General features: G+C 32.5%; 4 protein-coding genes across 5 annotated transcripts; 1 reads left to right on the forward strand and 3 right to left on the reverse strand.

The window, feature by feature from the left end:
- Positions 1-8,898: 8,898 nt before the first annotated feature.
- LOC122634588 (F-box only protein 22-like) lies at positions 8,899-11,234 on the reverse strand. 2 transcript variants are annotated; one of them, XM_043823678.1, is made up of 6 exons: positions 10,623-11,234; positions 10,213-10,522; positions 9,930-10,120; positions 9,540-9,864; positions 9,064-9,446; positions 8,899-8,986 (listed from the first exon to the last, which is right to left on the reverse strand). In XM_043823678.1, the coding sequence occupies exons 2-6, from the start codon at positions 10,389-10,391 to the stop codon at positions 8,913-8,915; spliced, it is 1,152 nt and encodes a 383-aa protein (XP_043679613.1). In that variant the 5' UTR covers positions 10,392-10,522; positions 10,623-11,234; the 3' UTR covers positions 8,899-8,912. The 2 variants fall into 2 exon arrangements, with proteins under 2 accessions (XP_043679613.1, XP_043679614.1); XM_043823679.1 differs by having other exon boundaries at positions 9,945-10,120; positions 10,213-11,234.
- Positions 11,235-11,368: 134 nt separating this feature from the next.
- Positions 11,369-11,794, reverse strand: LOC122634593 (phosphatidylinositol N-acetylglucosaminyltransferase subunit P). Its single transcript, XM_043823686.1, has one exon. The coding sequence runs from the start codon at positions 11,792-11,794 to the stop codon at positions 11,393-11,395; it is 402 nt and encodes a 133-aa protein (XP_043679621.1). The 3' UTR covers positions 11,369-11,392.
- On the reverse strand, positions 11,667-12,412 carry LOC122634596 (EKC/KEOPS complex subunit LAGE3). The gene is made up of 3 exons (XM_043823690.1): positions 12,272-12,412; positions 12,062-12,190; positions 11,667-11,988 (listed from the first exon to the last, which is right to left on the reverse strand). Exons 1-3 carry the CDS (start codon positions 12,286-12,288, stop codon positions 11,862-11,864), a joined length of 273 nt encoding a protein of 90 aa, XP_043679625.1. The 5' UTR covers positions 12,289-12,412; the 3' UTR covers positions 11,667-11,861.
- A 127-nt stretch (positions 12,413-12,539) lies between these two features.
- On the forward strand, positions 12,540-13,628 carry LOC122634597 (transcription elongation factor 1 homolog). The gene is made up of 2 exons (XM_043823691.1): positions 12,540-13,003; positions 13,082-13,628. The coding sequence occupies exons 1-2, from the start codon at positions 12,888-12,890 to the stop codon at positions 13,212-13,214; spliced, it is 249 nt and encodes an 82-aa protein (XP_043679626.1). The 5' UTR covers positions 12,540-12,887; the 3' UTR covers positions 13,215-13,628.
- Positions 13,629-13,669: the final 41 nt, after the last annotated feature.

The raw sequence follows: 13,669 nt of genomic DNA on the forward strand, positions 1-13,669 counted from the left end.
TCTCTCTCTCTCTCTCTCTCTCTCTCTCTCTCTCTCCCTCTCTCTTTCTCTTTGGTTGGCCAGCGCGTGCACGCACGACGTGTGTATATGCATCGTGCATAGACGTCGTTGCGTAACCCTCGTCATTGTTTGCGCCTCGCGTCGTTGTTACACGCCGGCACGCGGAAAGCCGAGGGTAGATTTTAGCCTCTGACGGGAGATGTAAAAGAGTGCGCCAATTTTTGTTCACCTAACACCGCGAACCGACGTGTGCCAACGTTGAATTCGTTCTACTGGAAGTCTCTCTTTCCTCTCTTACGATCTAGTACAAAGTATACCTACCTAGCTACCCCTAATTCTTCCTTTTCGTTGCGCCTTGAACTTAGGAATTTTTTAAATGCGTTCAAATTTATTTTAAATCTTTCATGATGAATTTTTTATCCTTTCTTCAAGTGTTGGCAATGATACTATTTATAATAATTTAAAATTATGAAGACATCCTACAAATCATTACTTACAGAAATTTGTATATTCTTATCTTAAAATCACATATATATGTGCATACATATACTACGTATTTTACAATGATCATATATTTAAATCTCTTCATATGAAATAAAACAAATTAGACGTCTTCCCCTTATATGAGCCGACCGTCGTCATTTTCAAAGTCCTTACCAAGACAGACGCCGCAGAATCCACCATACGAGCTTACCGCGACCGCAGATGTGCGAGTAAGCGGTTAACCCTTAGCGGTCGACCATTTGGTATTTGCGGCATCGGTAGTTTTCAGTTTCAATTGCAAGCCCTAAACTTAGCACGATACACTTACTATCATTCTTAATCGTATAAAATAGACAATTAACAAATACAGATATATATACGTAGATACATTTTGAAAAAATATATAAAATATATATACATATATAAATAAAAAAGAGAGAAGAAATATTACCAATCTATGGCAGAGATGTCGAAGAGACGAAAAGTGCGAACATGCTATTACACGTATGTCCAACGAGCGGATATTCGTAAAAGCTTGCAAGAGCGAGCATACTCGCTCGAATTTGTTCGAAGAGCGAGCACGGACAACGGGAGCGAGGTATGCAAACGAGCCGGATACAACAGACAAAGTGAGAGAGAGAGAGAGAGAGAGAGAGAGAGAGAGAGAGAGAGAGAGAGAGAGAGACAAGAGAGAGAGACAAGAGAGAGAGAGAGAGAGAGAGAGAGAGAAGCACGTTTACATTTTCCAGATTGAAATGTTAACCCACTAGGAAGGTGGCCGACGTGCGTGCGCATTATGGCTTATAACCCGATAAAGCCGTGCTTGTGTATGCATCCCACCCTTGCAGGCAGCATCCCTGTTGGACTCTCTCTCTCCCTCTCTCTCTTTCTCTTTCTCTCTCACTCTCTCTCCGCGATGGAGCAATCACCGTCGATAAGCATTGTGCCGAGCCAATACAATGGACAAGACTTTCCATCCGCTCACCCTTCCCTCTTCTCTCTCTCTCTCTATCTATCTATCTATCTATCTATCTATCTATCTCTCTCTCTCTCTCTCTCTCTCTCTCTTTCTCTCTTGCTTTCTCTATGTCCTCCCCATCCACCTTTCATCCTCTCGTGCAAATTCTCGGTATAATCCTCCGAAGCCGATCCTGAATATCCTCGTGAATCAGGAATAAACGAGAGACTCTTCGATTTATTCTTCAACTCAGGACCCACGTAGTATAGTTATCCGAGTACCAAGGGTCTGTGAAGAGTACTTTTGAAATCAAATAAAGCCGATAGAAACGTATGAAATAGATCCGAAATATAACGAAATAAATTGCTTTGAATATTATCTACAAGTCTATATGTTTTAGCAGAAATAATTTGTACAACTTTGATATCTACTTGTCAAGTAAAAACTTAAGTATATATACAGTGGAATAGCTTTCGCTGAGCTATAAAGCGTTATTACCTACACCGTTGAAAGTCCGCACCGTTTTAACGCGAAGATGACGACGATGACGACGATGTCTATAAAACATTTTCTTGACTCTCGAATACGGCCGATAGAATTATCGTTTCCCGTAGCGGCGAAGCATCATCGATAAAACGTCCTTCGCGTGAAGAGTTTTAATTAAAAGGCGATACCTGTCTACGCGCTTGGAATCCAAGGTATATGATTGAACGTTAAAGATGATGATAATGATGAATATCAATATCTTTTTAGTATGATAAGAATAAATCTCAGATACGCAGATATTTTATTGAATTTTATTGCTTAGGCGTTAAACTATTAGTGAATAAAATTAAATAATTTATTAGATGATAAAAGGAGAAATGATGAAAAGTAAAAATAGAAAGAGAGATGAAATATAATGAAATAATTGTCTAACACGTGTGACAACAAATAAAAAATAAACAAATAAATCAAAGATAAGATGAGAGTGATTATCCATAGTTAGAAAAAAAAAAAAGGAAATAATTTATAAAACAGAATGGGAATAACGTGTATAGAGGGATTATTGACGATATAAATGAAAAAGCAGAGGCAATATTTTTCTCCGTCGGCGGGCCGGCGTTCGATTTTTCGGCATGGCTTTGCGCGTAGCTAATTACCCGTGTGCCACGTGTTATTATAAATAGCCAATCGTTACCGGCGGCGGCGGCAGCATTCGCGATTGGCCCATAATGGCGTGTTATCGGATAAATAAAACGGATAGCCGCTTTCGATATACGTATAGCTTGCATCCCGATTGTGCGACGCGCTAACGCGATACCAACGACGCGGTGCCTATGTAGGTACGTTTTCCGATTCTACGGATCGCTCGTAAATCCTCCTGAATCATTTGCAATCTATCGATACGAAAATCATTTTTAATCTAATAATACTATAACGTGTACCTCGTGTCGATGATGGCAAGAAAATTAGGGGTGTATAGTATGTAGGGATACATGTATGTATGTATATATGTATATAATTTATATATATAGTTTATATATATATAGTTTATATATATATATATATATATATATATAAACGATACTGCCAACGATCATGCAACTTATTGTCATTTGACAAATTGCATCACTTGAAAAACGAGTTTATCGCTAAAATATCGTCGACATTATCGATAATAATTATTCATTTTCTCTAAGATCAAACTCAACGATATCTACCGATATGCCATACATTACTCTATAGATTTGTATCTTTCAGAAATATATTTACAAATAAGGTAGAAAATTGAGAAAAATAAAAGGTATCTCTGTATATTCTTTAGGATAAGTATATTCAGAGCTTTACTATGTGAAATAACCAAGCGCATCATACAGGGTTCTTTCACGTGCAGTGTGTCTAAGCGATGACGGTGGCCGATGGCGGTAGCAAAATGCGTCTTTAACGTAGCCGCGCGTCGTCAGAGACGCCGGCTAAACGCATTAGAAAACTCATTTGAATACGACACACAATGGGGGAAGACGTGGTCGCGCCGGCTCGTGGCTAAATTCGCTTGCCAGGTATAATATTGTCCGGGAACAGTTTACAAAATCGTTGGGAATCTTAGGGAAATTTTTTTTTTTTTTTTTTTACATAGTCAGATTAGTGAAGATCAGTCAAGCTCAGTGATCAGAGAGCTCGTTAACTCACGAACGAAGTATCCACTTCATCGATGAAAGAAAGAAAGAAGAAATCTTTGAGAAAGTTCTTGCCGCGAGGAATCTTCGTCCCTTTAAAACGATGAACGTAAATGGTCAATAATTTTCCTTTCGGCTTTACGCGCTGCTACGAGAGACAATCACGTTGACACCGCGTGATGGATGTCCCAGCTTGCTCAAAATAGGCACCCTCAGTTTTCCCGCCAATAAAGCCCATTGTAAATGCGAACTATTCGAAATATTAGAGCGCGCACCGGCGATTACCGGCCGTTCAGTCATCGCTGCTGACGCACCGTAATCCTTTCCCCGTTCTTTCTCTTTGTCTCCTCTCCTAGCTCGTTATATGTTCTATCGCGCTCTCTTTCTCTCTCTCTCTCTCTCTCTCTCTCTCTCTCTCTCTCTCTCTCTCTCTTTCTCTCTATCTCTATCTCTCTCATGTATCTTTCTATCTTTCTTTTTCTTTTTCTCTTCAATTTCTCTTTCAAGATCCATACGCATTTTCTTCCGATCGATGGTTACCCCGATTAAAATCTTTTGAGTAGTTTCGGAAAAGTAAATTTCTAAAAGAAATCAAATCTTAACACAATACAGATAGCATGTAATTGTTAAGAAAGATAATTTCAAATAGATTTCCTCGCGAGGTCGGAGTAAGATGATTTATCTTTAATCTCGTGGTATAAAACGGTTCCTCTATCTAGTACCAATAATCTGACATAGTTCATACCCAATGAACAGAGCACAATGATATTTCAACAACCGCATACACATTGTAAGCGGAAAATCGAATAAGCTTGTCTTGATACCTATATCGTATATCTAACAGAGTTCGATGCTCGTCAAGATATAATGATGAATTATATCTTGAATAAGAGTAAAATTTATTTATCGTTGTAAATAAGTTGCAAGAGAAATATAGATATTCTATTCGATATTTAAACGTAACATTTTTGTGTGAATGATCCACCGAACGATTCACACAGGCGTGAATAAGAAAAAAGAAGAAAGAAAAAGAAAAAACGTTTCGGCACGCTGTTAATCTCCATTATAATTGCACGCACGGCCCGAAGAAGGAGATGACCGAACAATTTCGAAGTTGGATTGTCGAGACATGATGGATCGCCCTTTTGTAGCCGGCACTGATGATACCTCGCAGATGCGTATCCGGCGTACCCTTTTCGAAACGAAACCACTTGCCAGCGATTATCGATTAAATGCGTGCACGTTCGACTCTCTTCGATCTTTTCCTTTCTTCTTCTCCTTCTTCCCTTCTTTCTACTTATCTAATGTTTCTTTTTTCTAAACTCGTCATCCATAATGTCTCAACATCTGCGGTATGTAGATATTATATACGAATCAGTTTTTAAAATATCTTCTATAGTATTTAAAAAATGAAAATAAAAATCTCATGAGAGAGACAGAGAGAGAGAGAGACATGCTATCGCTGATTCATATATCTTGAAATTTTCTAAAATTTCTGTATTTAACAGTTTTTCGAAAGACTGAAGATTGTTTCTCCTCGCTTCTTCTTCTTTTTCTTTTTCCTTTCTTGTTTCGAATATCTCTCACTTTGCTACGTGAATTTGACGCACAACTTAATTTACATGAGTTACCCGAAGAAGACAGCTATGTACGCGTTTCGGACTTAGCCACGTAGTAGTGCGTTGCATCGAGCAATCTTGGTAGCATTAAGAAGGTGTTTACCTTGATACGAACCTGCAGAGTCAAAGTTTACTCTGGCATAGCCAGGAAGCATGGCTCCCAGCACGATCCTCCGAAATACATTTACTCGCACTCTTCGTCCATCGTTTTCCAAGGAAATACGAAAATTTTTTTCCTATATTACATATATATATATATATGTGTATATATATTAATATACATACACACATATACTTATTAATAATTAGATTTACATAAGAAACAATTATTGAGTAAATTTTTGTAGATTCATAAACGTACCTATTGAAACCGAATGAAATGAAATTTGTTTCATTAAATTTCAACTTATTTTGATCGTACAAATCTTAACTTACTCTATATACGAAAAGAAAAAGATCAAACTGATAGATAGACTCGAACAGGAACAGATGTCCCCACTCCAAGTAATCCAATGCTTTTACACTAATCTAATCGGTATCATTAAATACAGGAATACATTTAATAATCGATAGATTCTACTGGCAAGCACATTGGCCATATGATATCCTTTCTCTACACTCGAGAGATAAATGAATTTCCTCGATTTACCGTGTCACTGTGATAATAATGATTTTCATAGTGTCTACCAGTAGATAGATAGATACATAGATATATGGATAGATATATTAAGCGGATCCTCTCTGATAATAATCGAATTCAATGGACTACGATATACCTAATGTATCTTTCGAAGGTGCGCCGGTACCTTGACGAAAGGCAAATTTACATAAGACAAAAGTAAGACAAAAGTTTCATTCGCATAAGCGTATGTGTATACATAAGTACGTATATATCTATGCGTTTAGCGAGAAGAACTTTGAGAGGAACTTAAAACCATGGCTTTTACATACTATTATATTGTCTGCATATGTACGTATCTGTGATCTATCTCGAAAGAATTTTTTATAATTTCCTTATTAACATTATACTTAAGCAAATATAAAAAATAATACATCGCAATAAATATCTAGATATATTACATATTAAACATTCTTCTTCTTTCAATTTCATATCTTTCATAACACTAAAATATTTTATAGAAGATGTACGTTTGAAGTTTATATATAATACAACCAAGCACCTATTTCTTCTAAACAAAAAGGAACCGAAGCAGACGAAGAAGAAGGAGAAGCGCGAAAGTCCTGCCACGTCCGGTCCCCAGACTTTCGTGACTTTTGCTGCCGGGCGTAAAGTCGCATGGCGAAGTTAAAGCACGCCCCAGCGCAAGCTCCTTTTACTTTATAAATAATAAATTTGCACAAGGAGACGCGGGGTGGTAACGCAAAATAGAGAGAAAGTAAGAAAGAAAGAGAGAGGGAGAGAGAGAGAGAGAGGGAGAAAGAGAAAGAGAGAGGGAGTGAGAGAAAGAGAGAGGGGGAGGAAAAGGAGGGACCAAAAAGAGATGGTTGGTAATAAAGAGACGGCAGTAAGAGCGCCGAAGTGACGTCCTGTGTCGCGGAGCTATAAAACTGGGCCCCGGGATCTCCAGCTTACACTCTTATTAAAACGTCGTCCTGCATATTGACGGTTATTGATCACCCTTCGGTACACGTCGCCGATTTTACGATATAAGGGCGAAGCCACCTTGAAAACAACCAACTGAAGAGTATCAAAGAATTTCTTTATTCTCGCCGATTTCAATATCGTTTTATGATTCCAATTTCATCGATCGATTCGTTTATTCCACCTGAGGTTAATCTATAAATATATCTTTCTTTTTTCTTAAATTAATATCTAATCAAAATGGTAAATAAAATAAAAATATCATTCTACGAAATAGTTAATCAATGAACGTAACATCATACCATACATTATATACATCATAGACAAATTGTGAATCCTTGGTAAACTACTTGTTAATTGTTAATATAATTAAATATTCCATTAGAGATTTGAAATATCATTAAATACTACTTAAGTACGGAAATTATTTTATTGGAGAAACTTGTATATTATTCTTATAATTAAGATAATTCGGGAAGTAAATTAAAATTATTCTCAAAAAAATATTGAAATTATATAGCAGCTGTCAGATATGTCAGAATAGGTCATTGATTACGATAACTCGTTTTGAAAGTATTTAAATAAATTCTCACCTATTAAATATGTCGCAGTCTTGCTAGATCGGTCCAGGACTCACTGACTCCTGCAACTAACTGCGCCATCTGTATTCTTCAAAACAAATTCTGCTCTCTGTCATTACTGATCGTTCATAAAAAGTTGTGTATTCTTTGCTTTCCAAACTAAACTGAAAATAAAAAACTAAATTTGTCCTATCTTTTACCAACCAAACAAAAGTCAGTAATAGTAGAATTCTGTTTTATCTGACAAACAATCATTGACCCATTGACTCATTCACTTATTATTATTAATATTATTATTACTACATTACTATCTCTATTACTACACTAGACACTATTACTACTACTACTACTATTAACACTTGTTTTTACCATAAGCCGGTATTTTCTCTTAAGCAAACAAATCTACCTTACCGACGAACAATGTAATAGGAAATTTCATTACTAATTATAAAACTAGTCCTCTGGACTGCCATTAGTCGGTAACGAAGGTATCTACTTTATTATCAAAATAATTTCTTTTATATCGATTGTTGTTTAAATATTTACATATACTCCATGTATATTATACATTGTTTAAATGAATAATTAACATTATTTATACTGAGTCATAAAAGAATAGAGCATTTATGTTTACTCGAAATGCACGGGAATACGAACTCAATCGTTTAAATATTAGTTTATTATACTCCGTATACATTACACATAGTTTTAATAATTATAAAATAATCTGAAGTATAAATTATTTATACTGATTAAAATTATGTTATATTTAACTTGTGTTAAGAGCTTTGTAACGTTTAAACAAATAGATTATTTTTTAATTATTACTTCTGCTCAATGTACATTCTACAGTGTTTAAGTAAATGTAAAATAATCGAAAGTATTAATCATTTACGCGAAATAGTATAAATGGAGAGAGCTGAGATATGTACTAATTAGAGTATGAAAGATTGACTTTTGTGAAAATCATATATTCACTAAGAGTTGATTTTTTTCTAGAGTCTGAACTCTAAAAAAATTTCCATTCATGTATTATAAACTTTGTTTTTCGTAATACTTTATAATCTAAATCAAGAAATCCTGCAATATCACTGATCATAACTAATTAATTACGTACCATTTTTTGAACTAGATCCTAAATTATATTTTACAATACATAAAGATCTAAATAATCCATTGTGTATGATAAAAATAAATATATAATAGGCATGCCATGTGTAGAGAATATTCTTGAAAACTTATCTCTTAACAATACTGAATAATTAAACATGTGATATACATTCAATAAATACAATGATAAATTGCAATTAATATAAGAATAATACGAATAGAATGACGTCATTTTATATATATATATATATATATATATATATATATATATATATATACTTTCCTTCTCTTTTCACATATTTTATTATTAAAATGCTCTATGTACATTTCGTTAAAATATAGACAAGAGTTATATATATCTGCTTAATAATAACACCAACCATCATTTCCATTAAATATTTAATTATATGTGAGTATCATAAATGCTGTAGACTCAGAGTTATACCATTTAACACGTTTTCTTTTACACGTTTCTGAAATAATCATACAAGCAAATAATTTTACATATATTTATAAATTAATTATTGTTCTTTTTAGATATTTTACAAACCATTTAAAAGTTTTCTTCCAAATTCTCCATCACCAAAACATCCAACTAATGGCACTCTTGGAAAAAATCCTTTAAATATAGTTGATTCTACATTACGTTCCTTAAACGTATTCGTACCACGTACACAACAAGCGAACATGAATCCTATAGAATGTTTCTTCAACTGTACACTGTCTTTAAAGGTCCTTAATTTATCTTCAACTCTTTCTTTAGTATTACAGTTTGCATCCAAAAGTACAGAACATGTTCGCATTTGTATACCACTTATTATAATAGCAACGCAATTCGCGCTGTTTTTACATACACGTGCATTATTTATAGAAGTACAAACTGATAAATTTTTAGCAATTCCACCCCATATAGAAGCTCTTTTATTTGGAAACCTACATAAAAAGACAAATTCTAGATATTCGTGAATACAAATGTACAGTCTTTGTGAATGTAAAATTATATATACTAAATATTTGAAATATTACCAGTTTTTTGAAGATTTCAATAGACTCAATGCTATAGAACGACCACTCCAATCGCACAATAAGATCAAACAGCTGGTCTTACGACAATCATTATTGAAAGGAGTCTCAAACTCACTTTTTAGCTGATCACAATATGTTTCTTTCAAATTCTTCCAATCATACACATTAAAAGTAAGTGTTGAAATTTTTATATTAGGTACTTCCGGAAAAAACATGCATACAATATTTTCACTGTCTTCCTCAGATTCTGCATTATTTATCACAACCCCATAAGTGTTCAATGATATGGAGTCACAATTAGACGGTAAATAATCACAATGACATCCTTAAAAAAAAATCAAAATACCTTAAGTAACAATATTTCATGAATCGATCTATAATCAAACATACTTTGTGAAAGTGAACCTTCATTTCCAACAGTAAAAAAAACACTTAAACTAGGTTTAACTGTTGAACATTCTATAATTTCTTTTTTCACACCATCCCAACTAGACGACGTATATCTCATTTCTCTCGTGCTTCTTATAAAACATGATGGACCTCTCGTTCTTTTTTCACTATTTGCTACTTCTAACCAAGATCTATAATCATGAAAAATGTTTTAATATATACTAAGCTTATTTTGTAAATAAACCTTTCATTGTCATATAAAAAATGCTTGTTATAATTATACCTGCAAACCTGTGATGCATTAGACAAATCCAAACCATTTAAATATTTAAAAATAATACACAATACATCATAGGTTAACTTTTGCCATGATTTGGAAATATTTTTACAATTCTTGGTATTTTCATCTTTATTTTTTTCTTTATTTCTTCCAACACGAGTTCTCTTACGTAATTGCTCCATTCACAATAATATTTAATATAAAAATATATATATATTTCAATCTTGATCAATCACACAAGTATTATAAACAATATTATATCAAAAGAGACCTCGGTATAATTTTAATTGCTTATCAAGGAATGATAAATTTTCTGCAAGTATTTTATAAATAAATGAAAGTAAATGAAACTTTCAAAGTTTTAATGTAAAGCTTATGTCAAGCAAATAAATTTTATGAAAAACGATATTTACTATTCTACGGTGTATCACAAACATTCCAGGAACAAACGCAATCTTAAGGCAGATTCCCAGTTAAGTTCACTATTATATTCAACATTCGTTTATTGGTTACTCCTTGTCGAAAAATGTAAATTATACAAATATAGTAATCTATAAAAAGATTTTATATATAAAAGTTATATATTGTGAACAATTCACGTAACGTCTACGTAGTAGTTTGTCAACGATACAACTGGGTCTGCGAAGAAATTCGTCAATGGCCGAGTTTTGATCATTGACAAACAACTCTATAGATACGTAATCAATTAGTTTTATCCTACAAATGTTTACAAGTGATCATTAACTAACTACTCTATAGATACGTAAACTATTACTTTTATCCTACTAATGTTTACAAGAGATCATTGACTAACTACTCTATAGATACGAAAATAATTAATTTTATCCTACGAATGTTTATATATAGAAATCATTGACCAACTACTTCATAGTTACATCGAATAATTTTATTTTATTTTAATCTTTCATTAGTACCTGAAAACTCTATTTCTATAGATTAAGACCTTGATAATCATTTTTTTATACTTAATAATTCACTTCAATAGATTCTTTAAATTAATGATTATATTAGAAAAAAGTTAGGTTACCTCATGCACGATAGAATTGAACTGAAAAAAAACTGAAAATTTTTAATTCTCCTATATATTCAATTGTATTTAATATATTTGTTGATTTTTTAATAAACTTTCTTTCTGAAATTTGTGTAAATATATAAAATCATTTTAATTACACTTAAGTTTAGTTTCTTTAGATAAATATAATTGTCTACAAACTTCTGTTATGGGTATATCAAAAACAGGAGGTACACCACCAGGAATAGTTTCTTTTCTATGTTGCGCATAATTATCGGTAATTGTTCTAATATCATCGATATCAGGAGTCATTAATAAATTAATAGCAGGATAAATGATAAATGCAAATGTAGCGAGAGCCGTTAAAGCCCAAACAGGGATTGCAATAGCCCAATATTTGGATGGATAATATGATAAACCTAAGTAATCTTTTAAAATATAATCAGGGACCACAGACCATATAAGATAAAGTAGAAAAAGTAAGTTAAATCCTATATACATAGCATACCCATAAACTGCTCTAGGTGCATACGGTGCAGGTGTATGTTCCATCCTGTTTCTTTTTTAATACATAAACAGATAAACAATTCTTACATTTAAATCAGAAATATCTTAAAAACTAATAATAATCATACACAGGTTCTGGTGGTCCAAATTGTTGTATAGTTTCTGTAATTAAGGTTAAACTGTCGAAGAAAGATGTAATACCAACACGAAGTTTACGTATTTCTGTACTGAAAAACGATCTGAAATAATAGTATAATATAAACATAAATTTAATTGTTACAATATAAAATCGAATAATATGTTATCACTTACATTTGTAAAAGATTATCTTTCTGTTCTATATTTTTACTAACACCAGATCTCGGAGGTTCCTTATCCACTCTGAGTACTTGGTAAACAACATCCGCTTCTCTCGCCGTTGCAAATGGTACTGAGAATTCTCTGTCGAATATTTAGGTTACAAATACTATATGTTTATTTACTATTATTGTGTAATTGAAAATCATATATAAAGATATATACACTTTAAAATCATTCATCGCAAATGTTATTGACGCGACTGATACAATACGAACGTCGTACGATCAAATGATATAACTAAACTAAACAAAGATGGCGGGAACATCGTATGTGTATATCTTCAAAGCAAATTTTCAATGCAACTTGTTATATCATAAAATAATCAATGATTAGTAAAGATAGCGTATACGTGGATTCATGTTTTTATATAATTTTTTGTTAATTATTAAGTAAATCATATAATCGCAAATTTTTAATCAAAGGTATTACAATTATATTTGTTAATTTATTTTGTCATACTAGTACTATTTAATGTTTTAAAGTGTTGTTTTTCTATCACTTTTTTGATACAATTGTGTATCGGCTTTAAATAAAGAATGTGTTGTGTATTACTCTTTCGATTTCCGAAATATCAGACAAAAGATACTTTGAGTGGGGACAATCGAGAATAGCACAAGTAGGTGAGCCCATTTCTCCTCGACGAATATTTCGCATTTATCTGTCACGCTTCACGTGGTGAACGTATTAAGAGACATAACCAAGCGATAGCATAAATAATTGCTTGTAATTGTATGTAAAAATATTACATAGGGCTTTTTCTAAAAAAATATAAATCAAAATGGGACGTAGGAAGAGTAAACGAAAGCCACCAAGTAAAAAGAAAGCTATACAACCCTTGGACACACAATTTAATTGTCCTTTTTGTAATCATGAAAAATCATGCGATGTTAAAATGTAAGTAAGATTATTTTAATTACAAATAACATTTATGTCGGAGCATTTTTTCTTATAACAATTTTCATTCATTTTCAGGGATAAATCTCGGAGTACAGCAAGAATTACTTGTAGAGTTTGTTTAGAAGATTTTCAAACCACGATAAATCTTCTATCTGAACCATTGGATGTATATAACGATTGGATCGATGCATGCGAAAGTGCAAATTAATATATTTATGTTTATGTGTAAGGACAGATTTAATTAAAATTTTTTAATAATTTATAAATCATTCGGAATACTTGCATTATATTTTGATATGATATTGTCAAAAAGTCATTCAAGAAGTATTCACGTTAATCAACCCAGTATTTTTCTTAGTTTTGTAATCGTTATATTATATGTAAATATCATACGACTGTGTATATTCCGACATTAATCCGACTGGTAAAAGAGTATGAGTGTAAGATAATTATGACAACTATCTTTATAATCTTTAAAATATTTATGATCTTTGTAGTAATATAAAAAGAATGAAATACTTTCACATATATTTTTACATTAGATTTGTGTCAACTGGATAGAAGTACATTATATATCAATGTATTCTATAAAAAGAACAAAATATAAAACATTTATATGCTTCTACCGCATTTTTTATCTAATCCCGAATTTTCGATCTTTTT

The sequence above is a fragment of the Vespula pensylvanica genome, chromosome 15 (assembly GCF_014466175.1).
Source record: "Vespula pensylvanica isolate Volc-1 chromosome 15, ASM1446617v1, whole genome shotgun sequence".
Taxonomy (NCBI): Eukaryota; Metazoa; Arthropoda; class Insecta; order Hymenoptera; family Vespidae; genus Vespula; species Vespula pensylvanica.